This window comes from Typopeltis vanoorti, chromosome 13 (assembly GCF_054136105.1).
Source record: "Typopeltis vanoorti isolate ZY-2024b chromosome 13, IOZ_Tvanoo_1.0, whole genome shotgun sequence".
Classification (NCBI taxonomy): Eukaryota; Metazoa; Arthropoda; class Arachnida; order Uropygi; family Thelyphonidae; genus Typopeltis; species Typopeltis vanoorti.
The window spans coordinates 92,817,557-92,833,627 of record NC_143561.1 but is presented as its reverse complement, the minus strand read 5'-3'; the positions used below and the strand labels follow the sequence as shown (position 1 = coordinate 92,833,627).

The window sequence follows — 16,071 nt, the reverse complement described above, 5'->3', positions numbered from 1 at the left end:
TAATAATAGTAAGCACCTCCTGGATTTCTACTCAGGATACACTAGTCATTACTAACACCATGTTCAAACATAAAGTTGTTCACATGGAGGAAATACACAAGTAATAAGAAAAGCTTTACTGACTATGTCATTGTTGATAGTAATGTCTTCATGCTGATTCAGGATACAAAGTGTACAGGGAATTTGAAATTGGAAGTGACCATGGCTTAGTTCTAAGTATGATAAAAATGAACATCACATTGAAAAGAACAGTATGTAAGAAAGTTTAAAAAAAAAATTAAAAGTTGAGTATTTTTACAGGTAAACTCAATTAAAACATTATTAAAAATAAAATAAAATAAAACAAATTGAAAACAAGAACCAAACCTTGAAGTCTTAGTGGAAAACTCTGAAGAAAACAATGATTCATCTAGGGAGGCATGTGGTGAAGTTGTCTGCAAGCAGTACCATCGACAGGGTATAGCATAGAGGCAGCCTGCCTCACGGTGCCGCTTAATAAGGGCGCTTGTTTAGCCATATTATGGTAGGCGCTGTATTACGGCAACAAGATATTTTACATCTGATGTAGATGCAATAGATTTATTTGAAGAATTAAAAATTCTCTCAAAAATAATTCAAGAGAAAAGTGGTCCTCACCAAATTTTATCATATATATATATATATATATATATATATATATAAACATTTAATGAATATTATTATGTAATTGTTTTGCATTAATGTCTCTCTTGTAATAAAAACAAAATAGCAATTGGAGATTTTCTTATATTTTTGTCTTATAATCCATATCAGGGGTGATATTTAATTGTTTGCCTCAGGGTGTGATCTAATCTGGCAACAGCCCTGTCTGCAAGGATAGAAAAAAATTAGAACACCATGGTGGACACAAGATTTTAAAGAAGCAGTCATGGAAAAGAAGAAAGCATACTGAAAGTTCCTAGCAAATAAGTCAGCAGGTGTCCTAAAAAATATAGAGAAAAATCTAAGAGAGAGCATGCGTAAAATTAAACTAAAGAAATTCATAGGAAGACTTCGGTAAGATAAATATCAGGAAGGTGACAAAATACTCTGGAGACTATTGAAAAAGCTTAGAAATTGAGAGAGAGAGGAAAGTATTATATATATCATACCACACACAAAAAGGTCACGTGTGTGTGGGCAAGAATAAGAAGAAAGGAGGAATCTGTTCATATTTTGTTTCAACAGCTGAAGGTTGTATTCTTTGGGGAAGGCAGAGTTGAGGAGGCTGTTCTTAAGAATAGAAGTAGATGTAATGAAAGAAGAGGCATTGAAATTGGTTCAGTGAGTTTCAGGATGGATTGTAAAAGGGTTAACAGTGGCTCTTCTTCTAATTATTTAAATTAAGGGGATATAAAATTCACATTGTTTCAAAACCGAATAAGAAACTCAAAGATTGGAATCAGAGAGTTGCATGCCGAATATAGTAAACTATAAAGTATCGGCGAACACTAGCGTGAGCTAATACAAGTGACCATAGTACGTAGTACAATACCGGACAACTCGTTGCAAAGGTGGGGAAAGTTCAGATCGCTATTCTTAGGTATTTTCCATAATGTAAAAACACATTTCCTAGGAAATGTATGCTGTTATTACATTATGGAGAGAGGTCACTACCCAGACCGGTTTCAGCCTTTTTTGAGGCTTCATCAGTGAGTAGCTAGACCAATTAATACCAAAGTGTATAGTGAAAAGAACTTATATACTCTGCTATACGAGTTTCCAAACAGGTGCAATCATTAAGTTATTTAAATATAAAGAGCTAATAAGCTTCATTTCGGCAATATAAACATTATTTAAATTAAGGGGATATTAAATCCCACATTGTTTTAAAACCGAATAAGAAACTCAAAGATTTGAGTTTCTTATTCGGTTTGTTTTAATGTCTGTGAGAGAAAGAGAGAGAGAGAGAGAGAGAGAGATTATTAATTAGCCCAATTGCTCTTTTCTGGATAGCACTACCCCAAATATGGGAACAATATTTCATTGTTGAATGGATTTTTATAGAGTTAGCAGGTGTGAAATAGTGTCTTGTGCAAAAAGATACATTAAGTTTTTATTATTTATTATTATTATTACGGGCAGGGCCGCCGAGAGAAATTTTTGCGCCCGTGACAAGTCTGTGGTCCCGGGCTGCACTTAAAAAAGTGCATCACTTTTGTTTAATAAAAAAAGTCATATAAAACATTAAAACATTTATTTAAAAAAAGTGTACAATAAATTCAAAATTCGATACATTACATACCATACAAATACAAACCTTGAATAAAAAGATAATTTTTAAATTTTTATTGCCTCATTTGCGTCATCCACTTCCTCACTTTATGGTTAGCGAAATCTTTAATCACCTCGTCATAATCAATTTTCATTGCCAGGTCATGTTCTGTTGACAGCAAAGCTGGGCCGTTTAATCTTTCCTGGAGCATTGATGATCTACTGAAGCTCTTTATTGCTGAAAGTTTACTAAATGCTTTCACCTTCGGTAACTGTTACTGGTAATCTGCAAAAAATTCTGATTGAAGTACATATTTTGGGAAAAACACCATGAAGTTGAAATTTATAAATGGTATTTAATAAATCTAGTCCTTGTATAACATCTTTAAACGTGGCGTTATAAATCTTTTTTTATGTGATAGATTTTGTCTTTAAGAGATGATGTTAAGTCTTTCGAATATTTATTTATTAAATTATTGCACGAGTCAGAAATTTCTTGATGATTCATTGTTTGAAAATTAAATATTGGTGAAAATAAATTCGCAATGTTTTTAAAGATGTGATACGCATGTGAAGTTGGGAAATAATTTTACAAAACACAGTATCATTCTCAATATGCCATTATCCTTTATCATTGTTGTATTATTACAAGAATTAAAACCATGCATTATAAACACAGTTATGTGACATGTTGGGGCCCGACAGTCGGGGCCCTTTTTGATGCCGGGCCCATGACGAAAGTCTCAGATGTCACCCACTCTCGACGGCCCTGATTACGGGTATCTCCATGGAGTCAGTAGACTCATTGCGGGAGACCCAAACTAGCAAAACAATATCTGTCATATCTCTTCTTAAATTCATTCACAGATGAAGAACTCACAACTAAGTCAGGCAATGAATTCTATTCATTCACCAACCTCCAGGCAAAAAACTTTGTTTCACACCCTTGTTAACCACACTCTTCTTTAACATGTTCGCTGCCATGCTACTCGGGCATTGTTTGTTACCGTACGCCAAGCAATTTCACTTCTTCAAGATCAGTATGGGTAATCTCGTTGCCGGCGGTAATCGACATACGAGTATATTCATAGTTGACTTGCAAGGCTTATATACCATCTACGAGTATACACACTTTTGCTGCTAGCTCCACAAGCCAAGCATTTTCACTTCAAGGTCAGTACGGGTAATCTCGTTGCCTGCGGTAAGCGTCATACGAGTATATTCATAGCTGGCTTGTGAGGCTCATATACTAACTACGAGTATACTCTTAGTTAGCAGCAAATGTGTTAATTTCCAGGGATGACTCTCTCTTGTTCTTCCATTTCTATCACACAGCTGAAACATTTCCCCTGCATCAATCCTATAAAAACCTTTCAGTAATTTAAATGTTTCTATCATATCCCCCCCCCTCTTTTCCGCCTATCAACCAACCTCTGCAATCCACAAGGTCTCAATCTATCAATGTAGGGAGCATTTTTTACATCACTCACCAACTTAGTCACTCTTCTCTGAACCCTCTCCACAGCCTCATCTCCAAGGAATCCAGGTGACCAGACCTGAGCACAGTACTCCAAATGTGGAAGTATCAATGCTTTATAAAGGGAAATAATAACCTCTCTATCTCTGGATGTCAGTGTGTTCCTCAACAACCAAGTAATCCTATGTGCAATCTTGGACACCTTATCAATGTGTCCCCTGAACTTCATCTCCCTATCTACCAACACCCGTAAGTCCTAGCCCTCATCAATCTCTTGGAGTACTGTTCCATCAATGTAGTACACAGCTAGTAATCTTTTAATCCCAAAATGCATAACTTTACACTTTTCCACATTGAACTGCCATCCATTACCTTTTGCCCATTCTACCAGTTTATTTAAATCCTCCTGCAAACTTTCAACATCAGCTCGATTTTTTATTGCGCTACCCAACTTTGCATCATCAGCAAACAACTACTGAATATCTCCCTTTAAGCCATTTGCTATATCATTTATATACAAATTAAACAACAATGGCCCAAGCACAGAGCCCTGAGGCACACCACTGGTCACCTGCCTCATCCTGGACTCGGCTCCTCCATACACCACCTTTTGGTATCTCTCCCTGAGCCATTCTCTTATCCATATCACCAATTTAGTATCCATTCCCATCTGCTCCAATTTGTGTAACAGTGTTCCATGGGGTATCCTGTCAAAGGCCTTAGCAAAATCCAGAAGTACCACTGTGTAGCCAGTTCCTTTGTCCAACTCAGATGTCATTCTATTATAAAAAGTTAATAGATTGCTAAGGCAGGATCTACCTTTAACAAAACCATGTTGGCCTCTATAGAGTATCATATCCTGATCCACCCATTCTTGAATTTTGTCTTTAACCAACTTTTCCAATACTTTTACCACTACTCCTGAGATGGTGATTGGTTTGTAATTAAAAATCTAAAATCTAAAAGGTGGCTCTAAAACTGCGGTAATCTAAAACTACCGCAGTTTTAGAGCCACCTTTATGCAGAGGAACCACTTTGCCTAACTTCCACTTCCTGGGGACCATACCAGAGTTCAAACTCGAGTTAAATATCCAAGTAAGAGGGGTTGACAATTCCTTTGCACATTCATGCAATACCCAACTGATATTCCATCTAAACCTACAGCAGTGTTTGCATTTAAATTTTGCAATATATTAAATACCTCTGATTTCTTAACTTCAATTCTCACATTAATTATTGCTACAGGTACAGAGATTTCCTCACTTGGGTGATAGACTTTTGAAAAGTGATCACTCAGTAAATTGACTATTACATCTGATTTTGTCACCTCAGTACCATCAGCACCCACTAAAGTTATCCTTCCAAAGTCATTCTTCCTTTTACTTGCCACATAGCAGAAGAACTCTTTGTGATTACCCTTGATCTCATTGGCTAAGGTCTTCTTATAATCTGATTTAGCTTTTCTTACTATGCTGGTAACCTTCCTAGCTTGAGCCTTGTACTGCTCACTGTGTTTTTAGTTGAAACATGTTTGTGCCAGGAAAGATCAGAAGTATAGGTCAGTCTAATAAGAGAAATCTGATTATGTTCGGATATCTGGGTATGGTTAAAGGTAAGGGGGAGGGATGCAAGCTCTCTCTTGCAAGAGATCTGACAGGACTGAGTTTGATGGCATTGAAGTCTACAATGTTATCCTTGACCCACTGGGATATAGCTAGAAGATTGGGTTCATGCCACTGGTCATGGTGGATCTTGAGGATTCTAATACTTGAGCAGTATAAGGTTTGACAAATGAAAAAGAGGAATGGAGTGTACTGTCATTGGCAAAGCTACAGGTAGAATTGGAAGTCTGTGAGAACAGGTCATTTATATACAAGAGAAAGAGAGCAGGTGAAAGAATGTAACCCTGAAATACTTCTGCATTGGTGGATAAATCTGAAGGGAGGAAACCATCCACCATGACACATAGTGAGCGACCAATTAGAAAGTTGGCTATCCAGTTACGCAGTGTGGAAGGCAGACTATAGGATGGCAGTTTGCTAAGTATGCCCTTGTGCCAAACCTGAACAAATGCCTTCGAGATGTTGAGGGCAGCCACGTGTTTTTCCAACTTTTTTACATGGCTTGAGTCTAGAGGTTGGTGATAAAAGCTGGAAGATCAACTGTAGATCATAAGCAGTGGAAGCCATACTGCTGGTCACTGATTATTTGGTAGGTCTCTAGGTGCTTCAAGAGTTGGTTGTGGATGACCTTCATAACTTTAGAGAGAACAGAAGTGAGACTGATTGGTCTATAGTTCATTGGTTGATGAGATGGACTGGATATAGACCTATTTCTATGTTGAGGGTACATGCCAGTTGAGGATAGATTGAAAAAGAAGATGCAGAACAGGTTAATTCCAAGGCAAGTTTTTAACACAGTAGGTGAGATATGATTAGGATCACGTCTGGTGTGTGTTCAGGTTATTAAGGATTCTTCAGATTATTTTCTGACAGAAAATTATAGGTGACATGGAGAGAGAGAGAGAGAGCAGTTCTTTGTCCATCGATGTAGGAATTGGATGAGAAGAGTGACGCCTTGTCTTTACATGAGGTAACTACAGTACCACTGAGATGTTGAGAGTGGTGGAACCGGGGTGGGCAGGAGGTGAGCTTGCATCATTTGGCCCTTTCAAAGTCTAATTTGGATTTAGTGATATTCTTTTACAGTTGTTATGACCTGCAGTATATAGATGGAATGAGCAGCAGAATTTTTGGTCTCGAGCCATTTGTAGTAAGCAGAGGTTTTTTTTCTTTTACAGCATTGCCACACTTTTTTGAGAACCAAGGCTTGTCGTGGAATAAGGGATGAAGGCTTTCGTTCCTGTGAAAATCTTTTCTGTTATTCGGTCTGAGCAGATGTTTAGATCAGAAGAACTAAAGCCGTAGTCAAACCATGGGAAGGAGGAATAGAAGTCATTGAGGTCCTCTCAGTTTGCACCCTTGTAGTGTCAAAGGACACGACTCTGAACTGGTGGGTGAAGGTTGTTTTGTGGCAAAAGAGACTGGTATGAGGTTGTGGTCCGAGTTACTGGGAGGAGAACCGACAATCACAGCATAACTGGAAGGGGAACTTATTAGGAAGAGGTTAAGTTTGTTGCCAAATTGGAGAGGATTGTCAGGTATTCTGGTGGGAAGATTGATTATCTAAGATAGGTCATTGCTGATGGCAAACACCTCAGCATCTCTGCCTGCTTGGTCAGTGAAAGTGGAGAAGGGGAGCCAATATGAGTTGTGGATATTGAAGTTCTCAAGAAGGATGACCTCACTATTGGAGTATTTCGATTCAAACACTTTAGAGAGAGAGAGAGAGAGATAATTGAAGAGATCAGAGTGATTAACGGAGTTTGGAAAGCAATAGAGCATGTGAAAATGGCAGGTTGGTTTGGCAAGGAAATTTTGAGCCAATACAGATCAAATGGTGGAAGGAGTTAGAGATTTTGCAATCTCTGTTCTGGTGAATGGACTAGCGTCGCCCTTGTGCTGGAAAGAGCTATGTAATATGTAGTTTGGGCTGTTGAGGTTGCCAGTTAGGGTCAGATAGGATAGTACTTCTGGTTTTAGATAACTGTATGTGGTGCACATTGTTTATATCGTTGTTTAGGCTACAAATATTGCTGAAAGTGGATGTAGAAACTTTTTCTTGGTAATGATAGGAATAGAGTAACAGCTGAGTTGGATAAAGGAAATGGCTACACGATGATTTTGCTAGATTTTGCAAAGGCATTTAGCAGAATACCACATGAAACACTGTTATGCAAATTAGAACAAATGGGGATGGATATGACACTGGTTAAGTGGAAAAGAGGGTGGCTGCTGGACAGATATCAAAAAGTTTGTATATGGATGGGCAGAATCGGTGAATAGTGGTATGTCACAAGGTTTAGTGCTGGGATCATTACTGTATAATTTGTACATAAATGATATAGGATAAATGATAACCAGAAAGGAAATATTCGGTTTTTTGCTGACAGTGCAAAATTAGGTAGAGTATTAGTTAATCAAGATGATGTGCAGAGCTTGCAGGAAGATTTAAATCAGTATGGGCAAAAGTTAATGGGTGTCAGTTTAATGTCAAGAAATGCAAAGTTATGCACTTTGGGATAAATAGATTACAGCAGTTTATCACATTGATGGCACTGTATTTCAGGAAATAGATGTATCTAGATATTCAGAGATGGTAGTAGACAGAGAGTTAAAGTTTAGAGAACATATTGCTAAGGTAGCCCATAAGATTACTTGGATATTAAAAACACATTAACAGGTAGAGATAATGAAGTTATAATTCCTCTTTATAAGGCCTTGATATGCTCGCATCTGGATTACTGCGCTCAAGTCTGGTACCCAGGGTTTCTTGGGGATGTGGAAGCGGTAGATAGGATTCAGAGGTGAGTGGCCTGTGGAATGTGCACCATGAGGATAAATTGAAGACGTGTGGACTGCAGAAGTAAAATTTATGCAAACATTCTCGAAAAGAAGATGAGAAAAATTGTGAAAGAGAGACTTGGAGAAGAACAAGTTGGGTTCAGGCCAAATAAAAATTGTCAAGATCAGATTTTCACTTTAGGACAAATAGTTGAGAAATCGTGGGAATATGATAAGGATCATCTGTACTTAAATTTTGTAAATCTGGAAAAAGCATATGACAAGGTTCCTAGAGAAAAGCTTTTCAAAATACTATATATGAGGTAAATGGAGCATTACACAAAATAGCACATAGTCTGTATTTAAGTTGTAAGTCAAGTCTGCATTTAGAATTGAAGGAAATACAGGAAGATGGTTGATAGAAAATCAGGGGTAAGACAAAGATGCACATTATCTCCACTCTTATTCATCATCTGTATGGATCATATTATGAAAGAAAGTGGAATTAAATCTGATATTAGAATCAGAGATATCAAACTTAGCTCTTTGCTTCATCCAGGTGATACTCCTAAATACATCCAGTGCAAGTCCCCACTTGGCACGAAAATCAGTAATAAAAAGACCAAAACTATGAAAATAGGTAGGAATATTGAAAATTTCAGGTGCATTCTCAATGGAGAACCTGTAGAATGAGTTTAGGCACAATTTTAGTGAAGATGGCAAATTAAATTTGGAAATAGACAACAGAATAAGCAAAGCTGGTATGGTGGGTAGCCAGCTGAATAAATTTATATGGAATAAGAGGGAAATTAGCCCAAACATGAAACTAGCAGTATACTAGACAGTGGTCAAACCAGTTTTAAGTAATGGATCTGAGAGTTGGGTTAGAAATAAAAGTACTTGATCAAAGTCTTTGATTAAGTGTTTTATTTCTAACTATCAATCATCAATTTTCCCAGGAGTGTTCAGTTTACTATGACAGCAATACAAGATTAAGTTTACATTATTATTATTAACCTGCTGTCAACAATTTTCCTCCAGATTTGTCTATTGTCAGCACTCCAATATTGTTGTATGTAATATTTTGTTCTTCTAAGACACTTCTGACTGAATCACTCCACCTAGATCTTGGTCTTCTTATCATCTTGGCATAAAAAAAAAAAACACTTGTTTTACTACCCTTTCATCTTCCATTTTGTTTAAGTGGCCACCCCCAGATTAGCTGTGCTTACACATTCTTGAATACTAACAATTTCAGGTTCTTTCCTAATGTCTTCATTTTTAATATGATTCTGCCATTGCTCACTCCTGTAATTTTTCTCAGAACTCTGACATATGTGGGCTAGTCCTGAATATACCATCTTGTATTTGTTGCTCATGCAAACTTTTATCTGTTTTTGTCTTCTTTGTTTTAGTAACTGTTAGTATGCTGACTGGTACTTATCCCTTTCTTCTGGTAGTTCTATTTCTTTTCACTGATGTTTCTCATGTTATGGTGCCAATCTTGAACTATGCTGATCGTGAGTTGGGATTTGTTCCAGTAGCTAGCCTTTATAGTATCAGAATATACATTGCATATGAGGTGTTATCATTGATAAAATATGAAAATATATAAAATAATAACTACTACAGAATAGTGAATTTCACTCATACATTTAATAGAAACAAATAAACTTCATGTTTTGCAATGTATTGCTGATCTCATCTTCAGGAAGTCGATTGTGCTAGAGAAGCGTGTGTGTGTGTGTATGTATGTGTGTGTGTGTGTGTGTGTGTGTGTGTATGTAGAAAGTATTTTACCTTGGGTATAATAAATGTTAAAGATACCAAGCTATTTTAAACCTGGTTTTACTCCATTTCCCAAGTAAGCAAACAGACAAACAAGTCAAGTTTGCGCCTGCAAGTATTGCAAGTCTAGCTGACCCTGCATGTAATGCAAGACCAAGGCAACTCATGGTAAAAATAGAATAAGCTCTAATCACTAATCTTAATATTTACCCTTAATGCAAAGCACATCTCCTGGAGGAGATGTAAGATGCTTTGTATTAAAGGCAAGGGGGGCACTACCCAGACTGGTTTCGACCTTTATTGAGGTCTCATCAGTGGGAGCCAGGCTAGAAATACCAAGATTTTAGTAATACAGAGCTTATAAGTATTTTACCAGAACAAGTTACCATAAGGTGTTGTAACCTTATTAAATAAAAATCTCAGCAGGAGATATAAATGTAGAAAGTATTTTACCTTGGGTATAATAAATGTTAAAGATACCAAGCATCTTACATCTCCTCCAGGAGATGTGATTTACATTAAGGGTAAATATTAAGATTAGTGATCAGAGCTTATTCTATTTTTACCATGAGTTGCCTTGGTCTTGCACTACGTGCAGGGTCAGCTATACTTGCACCACTTGCAAGTGCAAACTTGACTTGTTTGTCTGTTTGCTTACTTGGGAAATGGAGTAAAACCAGGTTTAAAATAGCTTGGTATCTTTAACATTTATTATACCCAAGATAAAATACTTTCTACATTTATATTTCCTCCTGAGATTTTTATTTAACAAGGTTAAAACACCTTATGGTAACTTGTTCTGGTAAAATACTTATAAGCTCTGTATTACTAAAATCTTGGTATTTCTAGCCTGGCTCACACTGATAAGACCTCAATAAAGGTCGAAACCGGTCTGGGTAGTGGCCCCTTGCCTTTAATATAAAGCATCTTACATCTCCTCCAGGGGATGTGCTTTGCATTAAGGGTAAATATTAAGATTAGTGATCAGAGCTTATTCTATTTTTACCATGAGTTGTCTTGCACTACGTGCAGGGTCAGCTAGACTTTCAACATTTGCAGGCGCAAACTTGACTTGTTTGTCTGTTTGCTTACTTGGGAAATAGAGTAAAACCAGGTTTGAAATAGCTTGGTATCCTTAACATATATATATATAAAAGCTCTTATGATGACAGCAGTTACTTTTGAACATTATAAGATATAATGGATTACCTAAGAATCATTTGGCTTATTAGTCATAAGCTACTCTGATTGTTGCAATTTGCTTTTAGATGATTATTAGCATAATGGCCGTCTGGTATGGTACATAGGCATATAAGAGCCTTCCAGATATGTGGAATGAGGCCTGGTTCCTTCCTATTCAAGATGCCTTTTAAAGCATGTGACTTCGGAAGATTCCTTGAAGGTCTTTCTATTAGGTATGGTATGAAGGCAGATGATCAGTCCATTTCTTGATGTTCCCAAAATATGTGGGAAGTGAGGTCAATTTTATATTTTCTATTGTACTTAGTTTCACTCTTCTTTTGTGATGTATTTATTTTGAACTAACTAGCTAAGGTATACTTGTGTTGTTTTTTTTTTGTCTATAGATATGCATGTTTTGAGGTGGTTTTCTTTTGTAGAATTAAAAATATTTTGTCTCTATGTGTCTTTAGATTAATTTTGCCTTAAAAAGACATAGTTCACCTATCATATGGTAAATTTAATAATCTAAATAACATAGAGTAATCTCAAAGGAAAAAAAAAAAATCAAATTTCAGCCCTTGTCAGACTTTACTCTGTTTCTTTCTGCTTTCTTGCTGTTCTTTAAATATTTATTTCAGAATTTTTGATAGAGACACAAACTGTTAACAGTTCATGCATTAAATAAGCTCATCTAGTCCTTAGAAGAAGAAATACTGATTAAAACGTAACTAAATTGTCTTTATTTCTTATTCCCTTTTAGCTTTTGCCATATTTTGTGATGGTTTCACTTGGTCACCTTCCAGGTTTACCTGGACTTTTTGTGGCAGGAATCTTTAGTGGAGCTCTTAGTACTATGTCATCAGCCATTAATTCTTTGGCAGCCGCAACACTGGAAGATTTTATCAGACCATATTGTGCAAAAAACATATCAAACAATACAGCTGCTGCAATTTCTAAACTGTTAGGTAAGAGCTATTTCTCAAAGCGTAATACTTAATAGAAGTAACTTTATAAGTTACTTCTATTAAGCATTAATAATAGCAGAATTTTTGCTAGGTGAACAAACTGTTCATTGCTCAATTTAAGTTTTGAGTTTTTCATGTTTTAAAAAATAAACTTTGATGAATAAGGAAATGAAAAACAATAATTATATAATGGATGAGTAGTATATGGTTGAAATATCAAATTAACTGAGATGGTTCCCACTAGTCTGTTTTAAGATATTGAAATAACATGGAGAATTTGTGCAAGAGAAGGTTAAACTACTTTTGGCAATAATTATTATTGGCTTTTTCATTATACCACTTTTACATGCATATGGTAAAATGATACTTCTAGAATGATTGTTCTCAAGTAAGCTTCATTTAGAGAAGAACAAAAATCTCTGTGACTAATTCTCAGCCCATTGTTTTGAAAGTTCTTTGTCTTCCCATGGAGATGACGGAGTTTTTTCCTAAAAATTCAAGTCTCTTCTCTCACTGAAGACCGTACAAACAAGATTTTAACAGGCAAAAAATTTTCTTCGACTTTGAAATAATGTTGGATTCAATATCCACTTAATTTGAATAATTTTGAATTTGAATAATTCTCCTAGGAGATGTGTTTTACATTATGGGAAATACTAAGGATAGCGATCAGAGCTTACCCCACCTTTACCGAGTTACCCCTGTCATGAAAGGTTTACTACTTACTCACTGAATGAGACCTCAACAAAGGTCGAAACCGTTCTGGGTAGTGACCCCCCCCCCCCATAATGTATAACATCATACATCTCCTAGGAGATGTATGATGTTATACATTATATGAAATACTAAGGATAGTGATCAGAGTTTACCCCACCTTTACTACGAGTTGCCCCTGTCATGAAAGGTTTGCTTACGCTTGAATCCGCCGAAACTTTTATAGTTTCTATCTATATTCGGCATAAAACTCTTGCAGTTTCTCTATTCACCTTTGAAATAATGTTGGATTCAATATCCACTTAATTTGAATAATAAAATATGCTTGTCTCTTAACTTTAGCTGCTTTGTCATTAGTTGCAAAGTCATATAGCTGTTTCTAGCAGCTGTACTGCTTTTGGAATAGTTTCCATCTCTTTCTCTTTTTTTTATTTTTATTTATTTAAATTTTTTTTTTTTATGCAAGTTCCTTATGAGAAGTTGTAAACCTATAGTATATTAATGCTGTAGGTGGGCTAAGGGTTAGATAATCTGGAAATCCTGCTCTGAAAACCAAACATGGAATGTTTTCAGGCCTCCATTAAGCAGTGTGGTGGTTTTATATGACATTTATAAGCAATCATACCACTGTGGAATTTGAACCTCACCATTGGTTGGAGAACAAACATACTATCCACCTGACCCACCAGGCTGAAGACATTACATCAGTATACACACACACACACACACACACACACACACACACTTGAGCATCTGTAGTGGATTATAAGTCTTTTGATGTATGCTTTCCAACTGATTACTTTATTATATCCCTCCTGAAAAAACCTATAGCATTTAAAGGAAACACATATGCTGGAGACAAAACTTAAACAGTTATTATTGGCTCTTTCTCTGGAATCCAACAGGATATTCATTCTAATTCTTGCCATAATTATATATTTCCTCATATTGATTATCATTTCTCTCATTGTCTTCTCCATTTGTTTATTCACCAATGCTCAGAAAAGTGTGTGTGTGTGTGTGAGAGAGAGCTCCACTTCTTATTCCTTTGTGACTACATTTTTGTCTATGGTTGTAACTCCATCTCCTCTTCCTTTTGTACGTCTATGAAAATGTCTATAGAGAACTCCTTTTCTATACTAGTTCAACAATCTCATTACTGCAGAATTCTCTGTTATCTTTGGTGTTTTCAGTGTTTCAATGCTTGTTTACTATATCCTTAGCTCTTTAGCATCCTCAGCTTGTTGCCATTGTTTCAAATTATACTTGAGGAGGCAAGTAAGATAAAGTGTGTAATGTATGTCCTCGATGAGTCTAATGACTCCCTGGAGGTGCCCGTAATAATAGTATGATCTCTGTCAAGTATGCTGTTTTTCTCCAGGGTTTCCTTCCTGGAGAATATAGGAGAAAAAGCTATGCCACCTTTGTAGGAGATCAGCTAATTCACCTTCATTAGATTGGTGCATTGGATTGGAGACTGGCTATCTGATAAGTATCAACAAGTTGTGTATGTGGGAACAATATCTATGAAAAGGAAAGTTACTAGTGGTGTGCCTCAAGGCTCTGTTTTAGGGATATGCTGTTTAACTTGTATATTAATGATATTGGTGAAGATTTGGATGGAGATATTCAATTGTTTGCAGATGACGCAAAGTTGGGATGAACCATGAAGAGTAGAGAAGATGTTGTGGCCTTACAAGAAGACTTGAATAAATTGAGTGATTGGGCACGGGAATAGGGATGTGAGTTCAATGTTGCAAAATGTAAAGTTTTAAAATTTGGAAAACAAAGATGGGATGCAGAATTTATGCTTGGTGAGGATATGTTGTTGGAGGTGGAGGAAATAAGAGATCTGGGAGTGATAGTGGATAAGGATCTGAAATTTAGGAGACTCATGGCCAAAATTGTGAAGACAACACAAAGGCTTCTGGGAATGATGTGGGGGACACTGACTTGTAGAAGTAGGGAGATTCTTGTTCCATTGTATAAGGCTTTGATTAGACCACACATGGACTATTGTGCCCAGATTTGGTTACCTGGTTTTCAGAAAGACGAAGAGATGTTAGAAAGGTCCAGAGGTGACTGACTAAGGTAGTTTCTAACCTCTAGGAGGGGGCACCGTAGGCTTTGGGGGGGGGCTAGTAAATATATAAATACTGGGGTTAACTTACGACATACTTTGTCTAACTTCTGAAGATATACTGAGCCTTGGTTGAAGGAAGGGAAACCTTCAATAATAAAAGTCAATAAACAACAAGCAATTGGTTGAAATGTGGATAACACATATTCACTTCAAATCTGACAAAACAGCAAGGGAAGGTGGAAGCAATAAAACTATATTGTTGCATCCCTCTTTTATTATTTGTCATTCTGCTGCTACAAATTTAGTGGCAGTGAACAGTCAAAAGTCAGCTACTGGAACAAATTCCGACTCAACATCAGCAGAATTCAAGATTGGCATATCAGTATAAGAAGCATCAAAGGTAAAGAAAACGCCAAGATTTAGGTTAATTGATTGATAGAGTGAAAAGTGCCTTAAAAGACAGAAATATAAGATCTAATAATATTGGGGTGTTGAGAGATAACAGATTAATTTGGAAGAAAAATGTCAATAGGAAGTTCGTAATGATGTAACTTTTTCATGTAGTACTATCATAATATCCTGTACATCCCACGAAGGTATATGTCAGGAATTTGATGATGATGACATAGGCAGACATATGTTAACTGCAGAATTAAAGGGGAGAAATCCTAGAGAAACACTCTTGTTTGATGTTGAGCTATCAATGAATCACCACTTTCAGAAGAGTATATAGGAAGCAGTTGCTTCTCTCTCATGGTCCTAAACCCTAATGCTCATGTTATTGCATGTAATAGCATGAGTTTATGGTTGATTTTTGTGGTGCCAGGTTAAAAACCTAAGTTTCTTGGAGAAAAATTCTACTTTCTTGTATCAAAAATTGACCAATTCAGAAACTGGCTGAAGAACGTCCTGTAAAAAATTCCTTTATTCCTCTAGTCAGTGACTAGAACTGAACATTTACCAGTCTTTCTCTGGCATTCTATCCCCTTGGTTACACAAGGTGTCCTTAGATCATATATGTAACAACAGTTAAGTCTCTTGTTACTGGCTCAGCAATTTCCTTATTGAAGATAGGTGAGCCAGTATCAAGTAAAATAAGTGGTGAAATTTCTTCTTGAAATTCACAGTTCATCTTTCTTTTTCTCAAGTTAATCTATTAGTAAAAAATTATCTTGAGAAAGCTAGCTTTATTAACAATTATGGTACACAAACCTTCTGGTATTGAGA

General features: G+C 36.4%; 1 protein-coding gene across 2 annotated transcripts in view; it reads left to right on the top strand.

The window, feature by feature from the left end:
* Positions 1-16,071, top strand: part of LOC150100370 (putative sodium-dependent multivitamin transporter) — a 156,310-nt gene that overhangs the window by 83,468 nt on the left and 56,771 nt on the right. For both annotated transcript variants that reach the window (XM_090402504.1, XM_090402505.1), the window contains exon 8: positions 11,843-12,047. In XM_090402504.1, the coding sequence (XP_090258630.1) occupies positions 11,843-12,047 (205 nt within the window). The remainder of the gene's footprint in view (positions 1-11,842; positions 12,048-16,071) is intronic.